Source organism: Tigriopus californicus, chromosome 9 (assembly GCF_007210705.1).
Source record: "Tigriopus californicus strain San Diego chromosome 9, Tcal_SD_v2.1, whole genome shotgun sequence".
Taxonomy (NCBI): Eukaryota; Metazoa; Arthropoda; class Copepoda; order Harpacticoida; family Harpacticidae; genus Tigriopus; species Tigriopus californicus.
The window spans coordinates 11852185-11866713 of record NC_081448.1 but is presented as its reverse complement, the minus strand read 5'-3'; the positions used below and the strand labels follow the sequence as shown (position 1 = coordinate 11866713).

The 14529-nt window shown below is 39.7% G+C and overlaps 1 protein-coding gene across 2 annotated transcripts in view; it reads right to left on the bottom strand.

Moving 5' to 3' along the window:
- Nucleotides 1-472: 472 nt before the first annotated feature.
- LOC131887329 (FMRFamide receptor-like) overlaps nucleotides 473-14529 on the bottom strand; it is a 26605-nt gene continuing 12548 nt past the window's right edge. The window contains exons 1-2 of one of the 2 annotated variants that reach the window (XM_059235911.1): nucleotides 10610-12010; nucleotides 473-1864 (exon numbers count right to left, since the gene is read on the bottom strand). In XM_059235911.1, coding sequence (XP_059091894.1) covers nucleotides 1526-1864; nucleotides 10610-11542 — 1272 coding nt within the window. In that variant the 5' untranslated portion in view covers nucleotides 11543-12010 and the 3' untranslated portion in view covers nucleotides 473-1525. Of the gene's footprint in view, nucleotides 1865-10609; nucleotides 12011-14529 lie in introns of those variants that run through there. The other variant, XR_009374028.1, reaches the window with a different exon arrangement.

The window sequence follows — 14529 nt, the reverse complement described above, 5'->3', positions numbered from 1 at the left end:
AGAGTTAACAAGGCAAATGAAGGGTGACATGTTTTGACGAACTTTTTACTAACTTTACAAAACATCTTGAAAGAATCGCAAAATTTCAGCTGAGAAGCCACACTCGACCATGTTTTTAGATTTTTGCCTTTGGCAATCAAAAATTTAATCTGCCCCGGAATTTTTTGTCCGAAGTTAATCTCCCAATTTCAAACTTGACACGAGGATGTTCAACCCAAGGACATCCTTAGCTTGATTAGTGATTAAGGGAATGAATTTCTCTCGTAGCTACACTAAAAAAGATGACGTGCACTCTAGTCTCCAGGAAATGAATGTGTTTTTGTAAAAAAAAAAAACAAATAAACAACCTACCTCTTCATTCCGGATCTTAATTTCACTGATGGTTTTTCTTGTGCGCATTACACAAATAATTCTCCTTTAAAGGAACGTACTGTAGAGGAACAAAGCAGTGAAAAAATGAATGTTTTCTTACCAATGCGATTCCATTTGGATCAGTACATGGGAATGGAAGGATTGTTCAACATCTTCACATTTTGTATGGTTTACAAGCTTTTATTTATCAAATGACAATCAAAAACACCGACAATGGCGTCAAGGGTGTGCAAAGTGCATGTTATATAACATAACATCAAAAGGAGACATTTGATACATGGACCAAATTGGGTTCATAAAAATGCCGAATGTCACTCTGAAAGGGAGAAGTTACAATAACACGTGCACTTGATGCATTTAATCGATTAAATCGTGAGAATTGACAATTCACATTTCATAAAGTTTCCGATTGATATCTTACGAACAATTGTGTGTTTTACATTCTCACAACGACAAGTGTCTTTTTTCACGAACACACTTGAGCTGGAAACTAATGTGCGAATGGTTTGTGACTCAGGATACACGACGGGCTTACAATTAGAAGGACAGGTCGTCCGACCTTCAGTGCTAGGACATTATTCATCTTTATGGACAAACAAGGATGTGGACAGCTTCCCACTGATAATTCCGACATACTGACAGACTGGTGGGTCTTTGTTATCTTTGTAATGGGTTAGGTGGCGGATTTATGACCCCCAATGGCAATTAGGTGCGGCCAAGTGGACTTTATGGACCATAGTCAGTATTTATGAAACCTGCTGCAGAATGCTTTTGACAACAGTTGCCCACTTTTAGTGGCCTTTGAAATGAGCTGTGCGCCTGTAATGACCTTCTTTCATTGTCTGTTCTGTGACACAATCTACGTACTCCATATTCCAAATTTGAAACCCTTGGTGTCAAGTAGTTAATCCAATGCCGTCGTACTTGGTTCCATTTCTCTTTTGAACTTTTGATAAATATTGAGCTCCTCGGTTCTTTATTTTCCGACCCCACCCGAAGAATTGAACTTTCGAATTAATTTCTTGGCCACCTAATAGGTCGAAGCGTTGAGCTCCAAGTCTCTAGGGAGATCAATTTCCCGATTGGCCACGAATGTGAAGCCAAAGCTGATCATCATTAGCTATTTACGGCCAAAATTGGAATGCAATCCGAGTCATGGGAAATGTTGATGTCTCTCTCGTGCGGCTTTGGTGTGATCGATCGAACCATTTCGTCCGGGTTGAGGTTGGAGGGACGTCATTTCCAGACTCTCGTTGGTTGGGAAATAGGTGGTGGATTGGATCGTTTGGTTGGTGTGCTGGTTGTTGGAGGCCTCATCCATGTGAGTGGGGGCCTTTGGACAGCACCGCAAGACTTTTAGGATGGACGGGTGTTTCGCGTAATAGATGTAGAAATTGACCGAACTATTGAATACCAGGAACAGATGGGAAATGTTCGTAAAAACTTCCACTAAGTTGGGCCATTTTAGATTAGGCAAATTGGTAGTATCCACCTGCAATCAAAGAGAGATACGAGGTGGTTAAATGTAATCGAAGACTCTAGTTATATCAGCTTTCACACGCAATAATATTCGGTCACGTGTTCTGAGCTGAGAAAATTGATATGCTAATTTTCATTGGTTTGTAACACTCGAAGATTTACATCATATGGCGTTTGACTGATGTTCCATGAATCAGACCAGACTTTTCTTAAGCCAGTTGTTTTCTTCATGCAAAGGTGGTTGCAACCGTTTAGAAAAAGCCCAAATGAGATTGCGATTCTTTTCTGGGCAATATCGGTATTTTCTACAACTTTCAAACTTGTGTGACTTCGGAAATAAGAAATTGGAGAGTTGCAACTTTGGCCGTGGTCCAGTTGTAAAACTACAGTGTATTCGAGGTTTTCAATGCACCAAAGAGTAAAGCATATGTTAGTTCAAAAAACCGGCGAAACCTTTTTCCATTAAATTGGTGTTGCATATTCTATTATGATTGTGCTCGATCTCAGTTTATCAAACTAAGATCGATTTGTCTGTTTCATCACATTGACTGGATTGACTCAATGCATCCCTGATTCAATCATTTGTCGAACAACTAAAACCACTTTCTATTGCAACCTTGATTGAAGGCTACTACAAAACTGTCGCTCTGCAATTTGGCCTTCAGTACGCTTTTGACTTTTTCTCGTTCCAAATTGAATAAATTAAAGTTGAATGCAACATATTCATTAAACATAATCTCGCTTCAAAGGCTTCGCCTGGCTTTACCATTCAGACTGGCAAAAAAAACGAAATATCCTGGAGATGGTTTAGTTGGAAGCGAGACCTTGAGCGAACCAAATGACATTGAAATGATCTTACAATGAATTGTGGTTTAAAGGTTGACAGGCAAATCCAGCTTGAGACGAGTTTGTTGTTTTGTTTCAAAGGACGAATCCTGGTTCCAACACATATTTGCCCTACGGGAGCCAAAACGTCTTTCTCAGAACTGCTCTTGGAAATCGGAATTTTCCCAACAAAGAGTCTTTGTTGAGGAGTTAAGAGGTTATAAATTTGCCTTGTAACCAAATATTGGAAGGCATTTCTCTCCTGACTGTATTGTTTTTTTACTGATCTCACAAGAATTGCTAAATCAAAATGGCGCCAAAAGTCATGCCTTTATATTTTTTTTCTTTTAATCTTTATTGCGAGTTTGGGTCTCATTGGATTAAGATTTGACACACAGATATATTATGTATACTATTAGGACGTCCCATTATGGGTTCGAGGACCGCCGTTCGAGGCGATGTAATCCACTAAAGTATTGGGGGGGGAGACCTGGGATCGAACCCATGAACCCGAGCAAAGCTCGGTCGCGCGTTAACCAACTGCGCTACAACCATCTCCCTGGAAAATATTTCACAAAACGAATGTCGAGTCGAGGGCAGAAAAAAAACGCATTTTGAAATGGTCCGAATCACCATGTTTCTGGAAAGGGTTTCTGCTTGGAGGTTGTTTACCTTGACATCCCAAAAATAGCATATGCAGACAATGAGTATTTTTGATGAAGTTCCGAGAACGCGGGAAGATGGTAAATAGAGATGAATTGATATACAAATGTATGAATATATCTAGTTCCACACAGAGAAGTCTTGTTTTCTTTAGCTTGGTAAGGGCCATTTGAAAGGTTGTTATTAGGTAGATCAAGGGTTCGGACTTAGTCTAGGGAGTTCAATCAAGAAATAATTGATTGCAAGTGTCGTAACAAGTCATTTTTTAGCAACCTGCAGATCTAGGAAAACGCAATGGTCGACTTGAGTTTTCAAATATTAAGAATCAGGCTTATCTGACGAAATAAACAATTCCTTTATCTTTTGAATTGAAGCTCGGTCTTTGATCAAAGACATCGAGGCAATCCAATCGAATGGGATTATTCCTTCGATTTGGAGCATTACGCCGTTCTATTCAATTATTCAAACAACAAACATATTTTTTCAACATGTCTATCACGCATTTTGTTACTCCTATTAATATCCTGTTCTCCTACGTCAAAACACAAATCAGACCCTGTTTATTGAAATATGTTTTCTCTCGGAGCTTAACTAGACTTTTAGTATGTTAGATTGTGCATTTTTCTAGAAACTATTTCCTTGCGGAATATACGTTTCAAAACGTTCCTAGTCAGCAAGCTCGTGGGACTTCATCATTGAATTGGGTGGACGTTACTGATGATCTAATAGTGTCTGAAACATAAGGGAGAAACAAGTAAATATTAGACTAGAATGAACAAGTTTTCTTCCAAATCCAAGCTCGAGGGACAATTCTTGGAAAGCTTTGAAAGCTTTGAAACAGGTCAGCGAACATTGCCGATTTAACCAGCATTTAGAATGCCAAAGATGGGACTTTATAGTGCTGAAAATAAATTAAAATCTGACGCAAAGAAATTAAAAAATATTTTTCCCACGAGCTCAGAATTTGAAAACATTTGTTCATTCTGAAACCATAGGCCTGAGCCCAATTTTTTTTAAAGCCCAGGAGCGAATCTTAGATCGAGAAACCTGGCCTCTGGCTTCTGGTATGCTTGGTGCCCTCTTGTATTTTCCCACAATTTCAAGCTTTCAAGCCAATTGTTATCGAACCGTCAGTGAAATGGATGTAGCTTTTAAGAAATGGTTGGTTTTAAGTCCACAATCTTGCAACTGTTTTTGAAAAAAAACATTTCTCTGTTCCTGCATAGACCACTGAAAATTATGGACGTACCTCTATGCCCAAGACTAGTCGTCAGGGCTGCACCATTAGTCTTGTCATGTTGCAGGTTCGTCCTGTCCATAGCTTTCTTGAAGCTCAAGAAAACGCAATTATCAACACATGCCTGGCAGCCCTTATATCTTGACTAACAAATCGGATCAAAGTTTCTACAGACAGCCTAAAGGTAATTGCGGCTGAATTGGCTTTTTGTTATGACTAGTCTTGGTCGAGGTACGGCCATAGTTTTCAGTGGTTCATGGTTCCAGATATTGAAAAACATCGGTTCTCAGTTCCAGTTCTGAAATCAGCAGTGAACATCAACTCCTGTTCTTGATGAAGCTCGGCTCGAGGCTGGCTCAGGTATCCTTTGTGCCGGCCTTGAGCTGGCCTCAAAATGGACACCTGACAGCTTATCCTTTAAACGCCCAAAAATTGCAAAGTCGAACATTGAACAACCTGGGGTGTGTGGTGGCCTAGTAAGTTTGTCAAAAAAAGTCTTGAGTGCAACTTCAATAAATGTTGCATCTTATTTGCATTGTAGCACCTTGCGCCATCGTGTTGCCACAACCATGCTTCTCCATAGGTGGTTTGAGCCCAAGGAAAAACGTACATAGCTAACAATTTGCTCTTACCCTCATCCAAGAACATGTGGTGGCACTTTTGCCCATCAGAGCCGATGACCGCCCAAACCTGCAAAGCTGGCAAAGTGGCGCTCATTTTCAACATGGACGACATCTTCATCATCTCGCGACCCAAGGGACTGACCAAGTGACCACAGGGTAGAGAGTGGACCTGTCATAGTCTAGAGTCTTGGCCATCTCGGTGCATGTTAATCCGTGCGCGGAAAAGGCAAGAACTCCTGCACTTTGTTGCTCCATGTATCTACGTTATTTGCGAACAACTAAGCCTGAAATTTTTCAAACACTTCCCACAAACACTCTTCTTGCAAGTTAAAATGGTTTTGTTGTTCAAAAAAAAAGAACTGCGAGAAAAATGGAAGGCGATTTAAATAAGTGTTGCATTTTAAACGCAACAAGGCTGTAAAATACCACAACAGCTTTTGGTGTGCGTTTGCACTCAAACCACACTTTTGGCTAACCTTGTGTATATCGACACCATTCGAATATGGCTTTGGATCTCTTTTTTCCCAAAATTGTTCTCTTCTATGGTTTTCTCACTTCTGTCAATTAACGTTTTTTATGGCATTGAACCTTGGGTATAAGGTATTCTCCATGTTAAAAGTTTCAACGGGTCTGCTTTTTCTTTGTAGAACTTTAAGTTAGACAAGGTCCAAAAATTAGGCCAAGGCAAGAAGCAGTGGAATAAGATTGAAGTTCACTCGTGTTTTGGCCCGAATCAAAATAAATCGTAGTGATCAACAATGCGTGAGAAAGTTGTCGAACTTAATCAAAGCGTTCCTGATTGATGGGCTGTCAATTTTGCTTTATGGACTGGTTGAAAGTTGAAAAATATGCTATTTATACAACATTTTAAGTAATAAAGAAATCAAACCGATTCCGATTGATTTGATAGAAGATGGCCGCAAGCCACATAAATCTAAACTACCCTTCCATTCAAAAATCGCAAGAAGTCCCAGACTTCTTGAAAAGTCACTTGTATGGAGACTCCTTCTCAATTTAGGGTTCAACTTTGTTTGTCTTCGTAAAGGAATAAATTATGAATCACAGTTCATCAAAGAAGTTTTATACAAGTACAACTACCTTTTCGTCATTTTAAGATACTATTCACGGTATACCATCCATGTATGCATGTTGCAGTCAACCAATAACAATAAAAAAACTATGAATAACGTTGTAATCCTTGGCAACCAAGGCTTATTCCCTGGCAAAAGTGCCTTACTTCATGCGTATGTATCTCTGCAAATTACCCCAGGGGGACAGACCCCCAAGGAACTGTAGTAATGCAAGACAATGCAGTATTACTACCACTATCATTCAGCCCAAGGAAAAGCCACACGAATGAAGCTTACATATTGAAGGAGAGGCAATAACATTGTACTTGTGTGTTGTTTTGTACGGTGAATATGGTCATGTAGGCAGAGTTAGAGAAGTACATTAATTTAGATTATCAGTATTGTTCATTTAACTAGATGCATACACAAATGTAGATGTTTTTTATGCTTTTGAATTTTGCATCCCACCGAAACTTGCTCAGCAGATTGCTTTAGACTTTACGTTCCCTAGATACAATGCAAAACAGTGGTGATAAATTGTCTACAAATGCTAATGACCGTTTTAGATGATATTTGTATTAATTAGGTCGTTTAGAGCTTTTTTAGGGTTTGCAAATTTGCTGAAAACAGAATGCAATGCCAAAACGTTCACGGTCTCTGAGACCATAAATCAGCACAGAAATTTCCAGGAAATTCGTGGGAGACTCCTCAAAAACCTCGCATTTTCCTATATAAACACTATTCGTCTTTATCAATAATCATGCATTCTTTGAACGATTGAACAAGTTCTGCATAGTTTGAGACTGAATCAAATGGGGAAAAGTCTGATTCTGGCTTATAAAAGGCGTTTCCTCAACATAAAAACCTGATTCTTCTATCTATGATTATCTTTAATACTTCCATTCAAGCCAGCAATGGTTGATCACATTTGCATACGTTCGAATTTAACCTCTCTTAACTGAATCACTTTAAACTTCTGGAATTAATTCTTGTTCTAAAAAAGTGCGAGTCCCCTAGCTTCATAGAGACAAGGAAAACGTGACCATACAGATTATGGATGTCAAATGTGTCGATATTCTGATATCCTCATTTGACATGACTTCGTTATTAATGGACCATGGTGACACTAGAATAGTTTCTCGTAAGTAATGATGAGTTTAGGCGATTGAGATCTTACTCAATTTATTTCGTAAGCCATTTCTTCTGTTTATTTGACACAAAGAGACACTCGTTTCCTTATCAGAGTCATTCGGTCTTCCAATCCAGTTCAGCTGGTTCATTTTGGTTTGAAAAACGTGTATTTTATCATGTGCCTGGACTTTAGCCAAGTGAGACGGTGCTATTCGATTTCAAATGAATCAACATCATGCGAGTCTCCTTTCATCTTGCAAAATCGAAACTTTGTGAAGCATGTTGAATTGTAAAGGAATGCACAATTTTTGAGAAACGGCGAGTTTATTTTGCTCAAGTTAATTGAAAAAAGAGAGTATGTTCGGTATCTCTTTTTCTGACCTGAAGATCACGATCCGAGTCCTAGCATCCATGAAAGGATCCTGATTATATTAGCTGACAGACACATCTTCTTGGTATATGATTTCTAATCAATTGCATGGAGAAAGTATTCATGTTTCTGATGTTTTCAGCTAGGCAGTCGTGGGTTTTCTTAGTGAAGAAATGAAATACCGAGGCTAGAGAGAAGACTGAACTCCGAGAATCCGTGGAATGGATTGACTCGGCCAATAATAGTGTTGGGGCGAGTCCAGGCTCGAGTCGGAGTGCACTCGAGCTGTACCGTACATCCGCCGACGCCGTACAGCAGAGTGTTGGGGCGAGTCCAGGCTCGAGTCGGAGTGCACTCGAATCTTTTAAAAGAACTCGTCAGAAAAGTATTATTTTTTTGCGTTGAATTTTGTCTTTACTCCGTCATGAAGTGACCATGTAAGAAAGCAGCCTTTAAATGATGGTTTCATTAGCCTTGTTTAGCATAGTAAAAACAAGATGAGTCTTTTTATTTGATTTGGGTCAAGCAAAAGGCTTGAGTCCGGCAAATAGTCAAAAAAATCAAAGGACTCGTAAGAGTCTCATTTTTGCCGGGCTCGCCCTAGCTCTAGTCAATAGCATGATTGGTACATTGGTTTATGTGCTGACCGCATATTTGAGGCTATGATATAAAGGATTTTTTGAAGTTTCATATAAAGGATTTTTTGAAGTTTCATGTAAAGGATTTTCGAAGTTTCATATAAAGGATTTTTGAAGTTTGATATAAATGATTTTTGAAGTCGGATAAAATAGATTTTTTCGACAATTATATATGCTGTTGGACATGAAAAGATATCAACTATTTTGGCAAAGTGGTACGTCCATTAACAATGAGGAACCATTATGAGTTGTGGGAAACTTGCGAATAACCTCACAAACGCGGATGATTAGGATTTTCCAAATGAGGCCAACCCACATTGAGTTTGTTTGTGATCGATCATTAGCAAATGAGAGCCTTGGTCATGGACTGGAGTCTGTTTGTTCAAAGACTGATAGATTGAACAATAAAGAGTATTCCTGAGCATTTATTTGAAATGCTTTTTGTATTCATGAGCACCGCGCCGCTTTAACTTTGTTCCAAGCACAGACCATAGATTTCTAGACAGTGGATGTCGGACGACCGACCAGGGGATTGTCTAAACAGTACAATAAACCGCTTTGCGATCAATTGCCAGGAGACCATCCATTGAAGTGTTTAGCCAACCCAATGGTCGGTCGTCCGACATTCAATTGTCTAGAAATCTATGCACGGACTGATGATACTCTCCTAATAAACAATATCATTTTTTTGCCTTTTTCGAATGGACATAATAGAGACGAGAGATTTGGCAATATTTCCATCGTGACCAATTTTCCGAAATCAATCTCCTACAATATCTCCCGCTATGCTTCCGGATGATATTGGTCCCATTTCGAATTTATCGTAATTACTCATCAGCGAACAAAAAGGATTATTTTCGAGAGAACGTTACACCTTGAATGTAGGGGATTCAAATTTCCGAATGTAGAGGAAAATATTTGACTACAAGCTCCATTTGACGCAATCCGACGAAGGCAAGGGCAAATCGCCTCAAGTTTGACGAGAAATGGGGATTATATGGATGCAAGTCAATCTTGGATAACCGATTAAGAGGGAAAAAAGGATTTCCTTGACCGGAAAGTTACATGTTTATGTTAGACTGTAAACCAAATTTCCTGTAAGAATTGTCTGTTTCCTTTTCATGCGTAAGGTCTTTGAAAAAATCGATATCTAATGGACGGAATTAGGATTCATTTCCATCCTTGTGTTGAATCTTTAATGAAGAGCTTTTGGCACGTTATCGAATTTTTCTCGATTTAGCACACGGTGGTGTACTGGAATTTTATGTTCTACTCAGATCAACAATCTATTTCAGCACCAACAAGGAACGCATGGGATCTTTTGAATAATTTTCCACAAAGAATTACAGAGAAAATAGGGAAAAACTTTGAAAGTCAGTCACACATTGTAAATTTAGAGTCGTTTCAATGACATAGCTAACACGTTGTTCTAATCGTAGAAAGGAGCACCAAAAAGTCAAGGGAAAGTTAAAGGTTCCTTGAACCACATGAAAAATGGCCACCAGAATCAAAATGAGTCATTTGCCATCCAATTTTTTTTTAAAGCTGTTCATTGTTTTTGAAAAATATCATGTATCACCGCTCAAACTGTTGCGTTGTATTACGTAGAGATTATTAAAAAGGAATTTTGACTGAAAGGTCATCTATTGCATGATGAATTTCAGAAGATGTCGTGGCATGCAACAATCTTTAATTAAGACCCTTGAGCATGGTATAAATTACCAAAGTGTTGAAAACATGTTGATTCCAAGAATAAAGGCCACCTACACTTCATAATTGAACGAAATGTGCCGACAAAAAGAAAGAAAACTTGGCACGAAGAGGAGCAAATCTGCTGGGAAACCATAAAAACGACAAACTCTGAACGGAAAACTGTCCTGAAGGGGAAAAGGTTGGTTGTTGCGCCAAAATAATGGAAAAGAAAGTCTCCTAGAACGACACGTTGTTGATCCGTACTTTGCCAAACGGACGACCGACATTTGAGGCCCAGGTTCCAAATTAAAAAAAGAGACACTGAACAAGCATCTTACCTCAACATTTATCCCACAACGCATTTTGTTTGACCGTGCTAATGGTGACCTTATCCCAACCCTCTATTCTAATGTATCCTAATGTGCGCTTCTGTCACGATCAATCATACACACGCTCTCGGTTTCTCATGGGGGTCATTAGGCCCGAATAGGTGTGACATTTGTACTCACCAAGAGAAGTTCATAGAGATTTGGTATCCATTTAAGAGCGTGACAAAAGATGAAGACAAACACGATGACCAAGGACACCTTGGCCAAAGTGATCTCCTTTCTCCTGGCTCCTGGAGGATGGGCTGGACCCGTATTGTTCCGACTGCCCCGCCCAATGGTGACCGACGGATCACGGGACAGCTTGATCAGGCTCTTCAAGGTCAAAGAGTTCAGAATGATGAGAGTGAAGAACGGGATGAATCCGTTCAAAATCGAGTTGAACCATCCGTAGTAGTATGTCAGGTAGATATTATTTAATCGGAGAGCAGTTGGTCGGATGGTGATCACACAATTGTCGTCAACCAAGTCCTCGCAAGTCAACTCTCCCGTGCTATTGGAGCTGTTACCAATAATGGACATATGAACAGTTTTGAGCTCAAAGAACTTGGGGAGATTGAAAAGAAGGGCGAAGGAAACAATGGGAATGACGTAGACTCTTGAGGACCAGGAGTGGGACACCCGGAAGAACGGATGGCACACGGTGAAGTAGCGTTCCAAAGCGATGGCCATCGTGAAGTAAATGCTGCCAGTGAGTCCCACTTGAGCCAAAGGTAAGATCCAGGGTAATAGGTAGTAGTACACCCCTGATGACTTGTAGTCGCTGGAGAATTGGGGTAGTGCGAACACGGCGATGTTCATCAGGATATACTCAATGTCAAACACTGCCAGAGTGACCATCAGGGTGTGAAAGTTCTTCTGGACACGTTGTTGCGTAAACACTAGAATGGCCAAGATGTTGCCAATCAGGCCTATGGCTCCTATGGTGGTTAGAAGGTAGCCTTCTATGACTTGCGTGATTATCTCCATGTTCATTTCTTCCCGTTCGTCAAGTTGGAAATCCAGGGCTTGGAAATCAATCGAGATCTCCTCCATGATGGCAGTTGTGTTAATCATGATCAATGGAAAGTGGAGCCAGAATATCGCTGAGAGTGATCCAAGTTAAGTGGATCTGTGGAACTTCATGGAACGTGCAGTATGTAGTAGGAGGGGCTGATGTGGGGATGTGTCTTTGATCCAGACGGTTGTGGATGAACCTCAAGACAAAATCACTGCCAAAGGATGATTTTCGTCACCACCATCACTCGAATCACTAACTTTTCCCAGCCGCACCAATGAAGGCTGTTCCTCAAGGTTCCACGTAAGCTTTAATCTATATGTGACCACATGTCTTCAGACCCTTTCCAAGTCACTTGAAGGAGGTACAGTATGTTCCCTAAGAACGTAGGTGCAAGTAAGTGAGTACTTTTTAACGCCACACTCTCTGCAAATGTAACCAATACGACCTCGAACTTGACATTGCTCGGTTATTACTCCCGTCTGCTTGCATTTGTTTTCTGGACTGATCTCGACGCACCGGAGAACTGCCAGCTAAATGAACGAGGCCCATTTGAAGCGACCTTCCTGACACTCGGCGTCACTTGTCCGCCTTTGCCTCTCTCCTTTCCATTCAGTAATGATTCACCGCGGCGGTCGTCTTTCAAGCGTGCTCGCTTCAAGTTTTCTGATTGTTTTCCGCGGGCTCATCCAAGGCCTACTCTGTCTAGGGCTTGGGGCCTACACTTAAGAACACTGCTAGTAAGTGCAACACTGTGATATATGTACAAGTTAGGGCTCGAGTAAGGGCGTGATTTTTGTGAGGTTGAACAAGACTCGAATATTGACGAGTCATTGCACTCTTGCAAATGACTCAAGTCGTTATATACGGCTTGACTTTATTTTTTTTTTGCACAATTTTAAAAATTGGAAATTGTTCCAATTTTTGGTTGTTCTCCTTGAACCCGTGGCATGTTTTCGGTACAAAAGCTCACATTTTCGAACTGATAATTGCATCATCGTCATGAGGCAACCTCCACAAAAAATAGACGGACTCTAATTGCTTTTTATTTTATCTTTCTTTCCCCATACCTATTCCTTCTATACATTTTAAAGTGCTTTGGGTGGTTTCAAAGATAACAGTAACTTGCAAAGGACTCGCGAGTCATTTTTTGAACCATGTTTAACTCATAAGGCTCGAGTCCAAGCCGGTGTTTTTATATAAAAAAGTAATCATTCAAGGGCTTATTTTTTACGAATTTTTTAACCGATGCTTAGAAAGAAATCCCAGGCAGTAGTTCTAAATTTCGTGAAGCCAAACATTCGATGCCCGACCTTGTGTTCTCTTACTAATGTGAAATGTGCTCGGGTGCTAAGAGGCAAGGGAATTCTTCACTTGGCAGATAGAGCTCGGAACACTTGCCTGCCCTTCTACTGTAAGTTTCAAAGTAGTACTTCTCTGTTTTGATGATCTTTGAGAGTCTTTCCTGAGAGTGATGATTGTTTTACATGGTATTAATCACTGAGAATCGTCCTTTTGATCATAAGTTAGTGTTTTGAAGGCAAATATGGCTACAAAAAGTGTTCCTAATCAAGAAACCGGAGTGCCAATGTAAACAATATGTTTACTGTTGGAGCTCGGAGAAGCTTTTCTTACGAAAATGATCTTCATCGATTTTGTTTTACAATGCTCAGGTCGAATGGAGTACTTGGAGCATTTGAGGAATGTCAATGATATTTATTGACCAAACAACTGCAGATCATTACTTGACGTGGTACTCTGAACGAATCTGATTTCAAAATGTCGTCCCAATCTCATTTCATATGCATAAGCTATCGTCCAGTAAGTATTGCCACTTCATAATATGTTGTTTCCAGATGGGTATCGCTTTTGGAAAACCTGCCAATCGCACGAATTCGCCCTGACTATGAAATTTGACGCAAGCTCGTTTTTGTATCCTATGAACAATCAGATACATATTTGATGGCGTTTTCATAATCCATCTAGTGTAACATGGACAATGATCTGACGTACTACAATGTTATTCGGTTAGAATCAGATATATATTTGATTGTGTCAATTCTTTGAAATAAGGAATACACTTGGCATTCCGAGATCCAGTCAAAGACGGTTCTGACAATCTCATTGAAATTCTTTTCAAGTCCCAACTTCATTTGAAGTATCCCTAAGGCCAATAAAAAATGGTTAACCGATGAATAAGGATGGAACGTGCGGCAAAAAACACGACTTCAAAGTAACTAACTCTTTCACATTTCAGAACACAGAAATGAGCTACAATCATATTATCATTCACCACCATTGCCATCTTACGTTTTTTCTACAAACATAGCTCATGTCTAAAAACAAATTCTTTCACTTTGAAGCTCTTGAAAGTCATTTTTCTAGATCAAAAAGGAAACAAAAATCATCTATTCGTAAAAGTTGACGAAAATCAATTGAATGCCTATTCAAGTTTACATTATCAACAACAACCGGAAAGAGTAGTCAAAATCTCATTTACGTGCATCCAAGAAGTGTGTACTTGATATTGTTTTGAGAAACCAGTTTGAGAACAACAAAGCGTACTCAACATAGATAAGAAGTTATCATGGAGTCCCTACACGTTGCTTTAAATCCACAAATAATCCGACCAGTTCTTTTTGATGTCAGTCCTCAGTCTTATGAACCGACTTCAGAAGTCTTGAGACAAGAAAATAAGTGTCGGAGAACCACCTAGATCGAGCTTTTTGGAACGGGTGAAATGAAGAATCTCGGAGGATTAATAATTGTTCTTCCGGATCTCTTCAATTCGATAATAGCCCATTCACAACAAGAAACGTCAACTTGTTGTGAGTTAACAATTTCAAGACGGGATGCAAACATGTGGGATTGTGTCGAAGTCTGACTACAAATTCAAACAAATATGGGCCATCCGAAATCTATAATGGCAAAGAACGTTTCGAAATTATTGATAAAACAACCAATCTACCCTTTTCGTTTCTGGCATGAAACTGGTCGTTGGACCTCTAAAGTTACTGGATCATAGTGAACAAGATTTGGATATTTA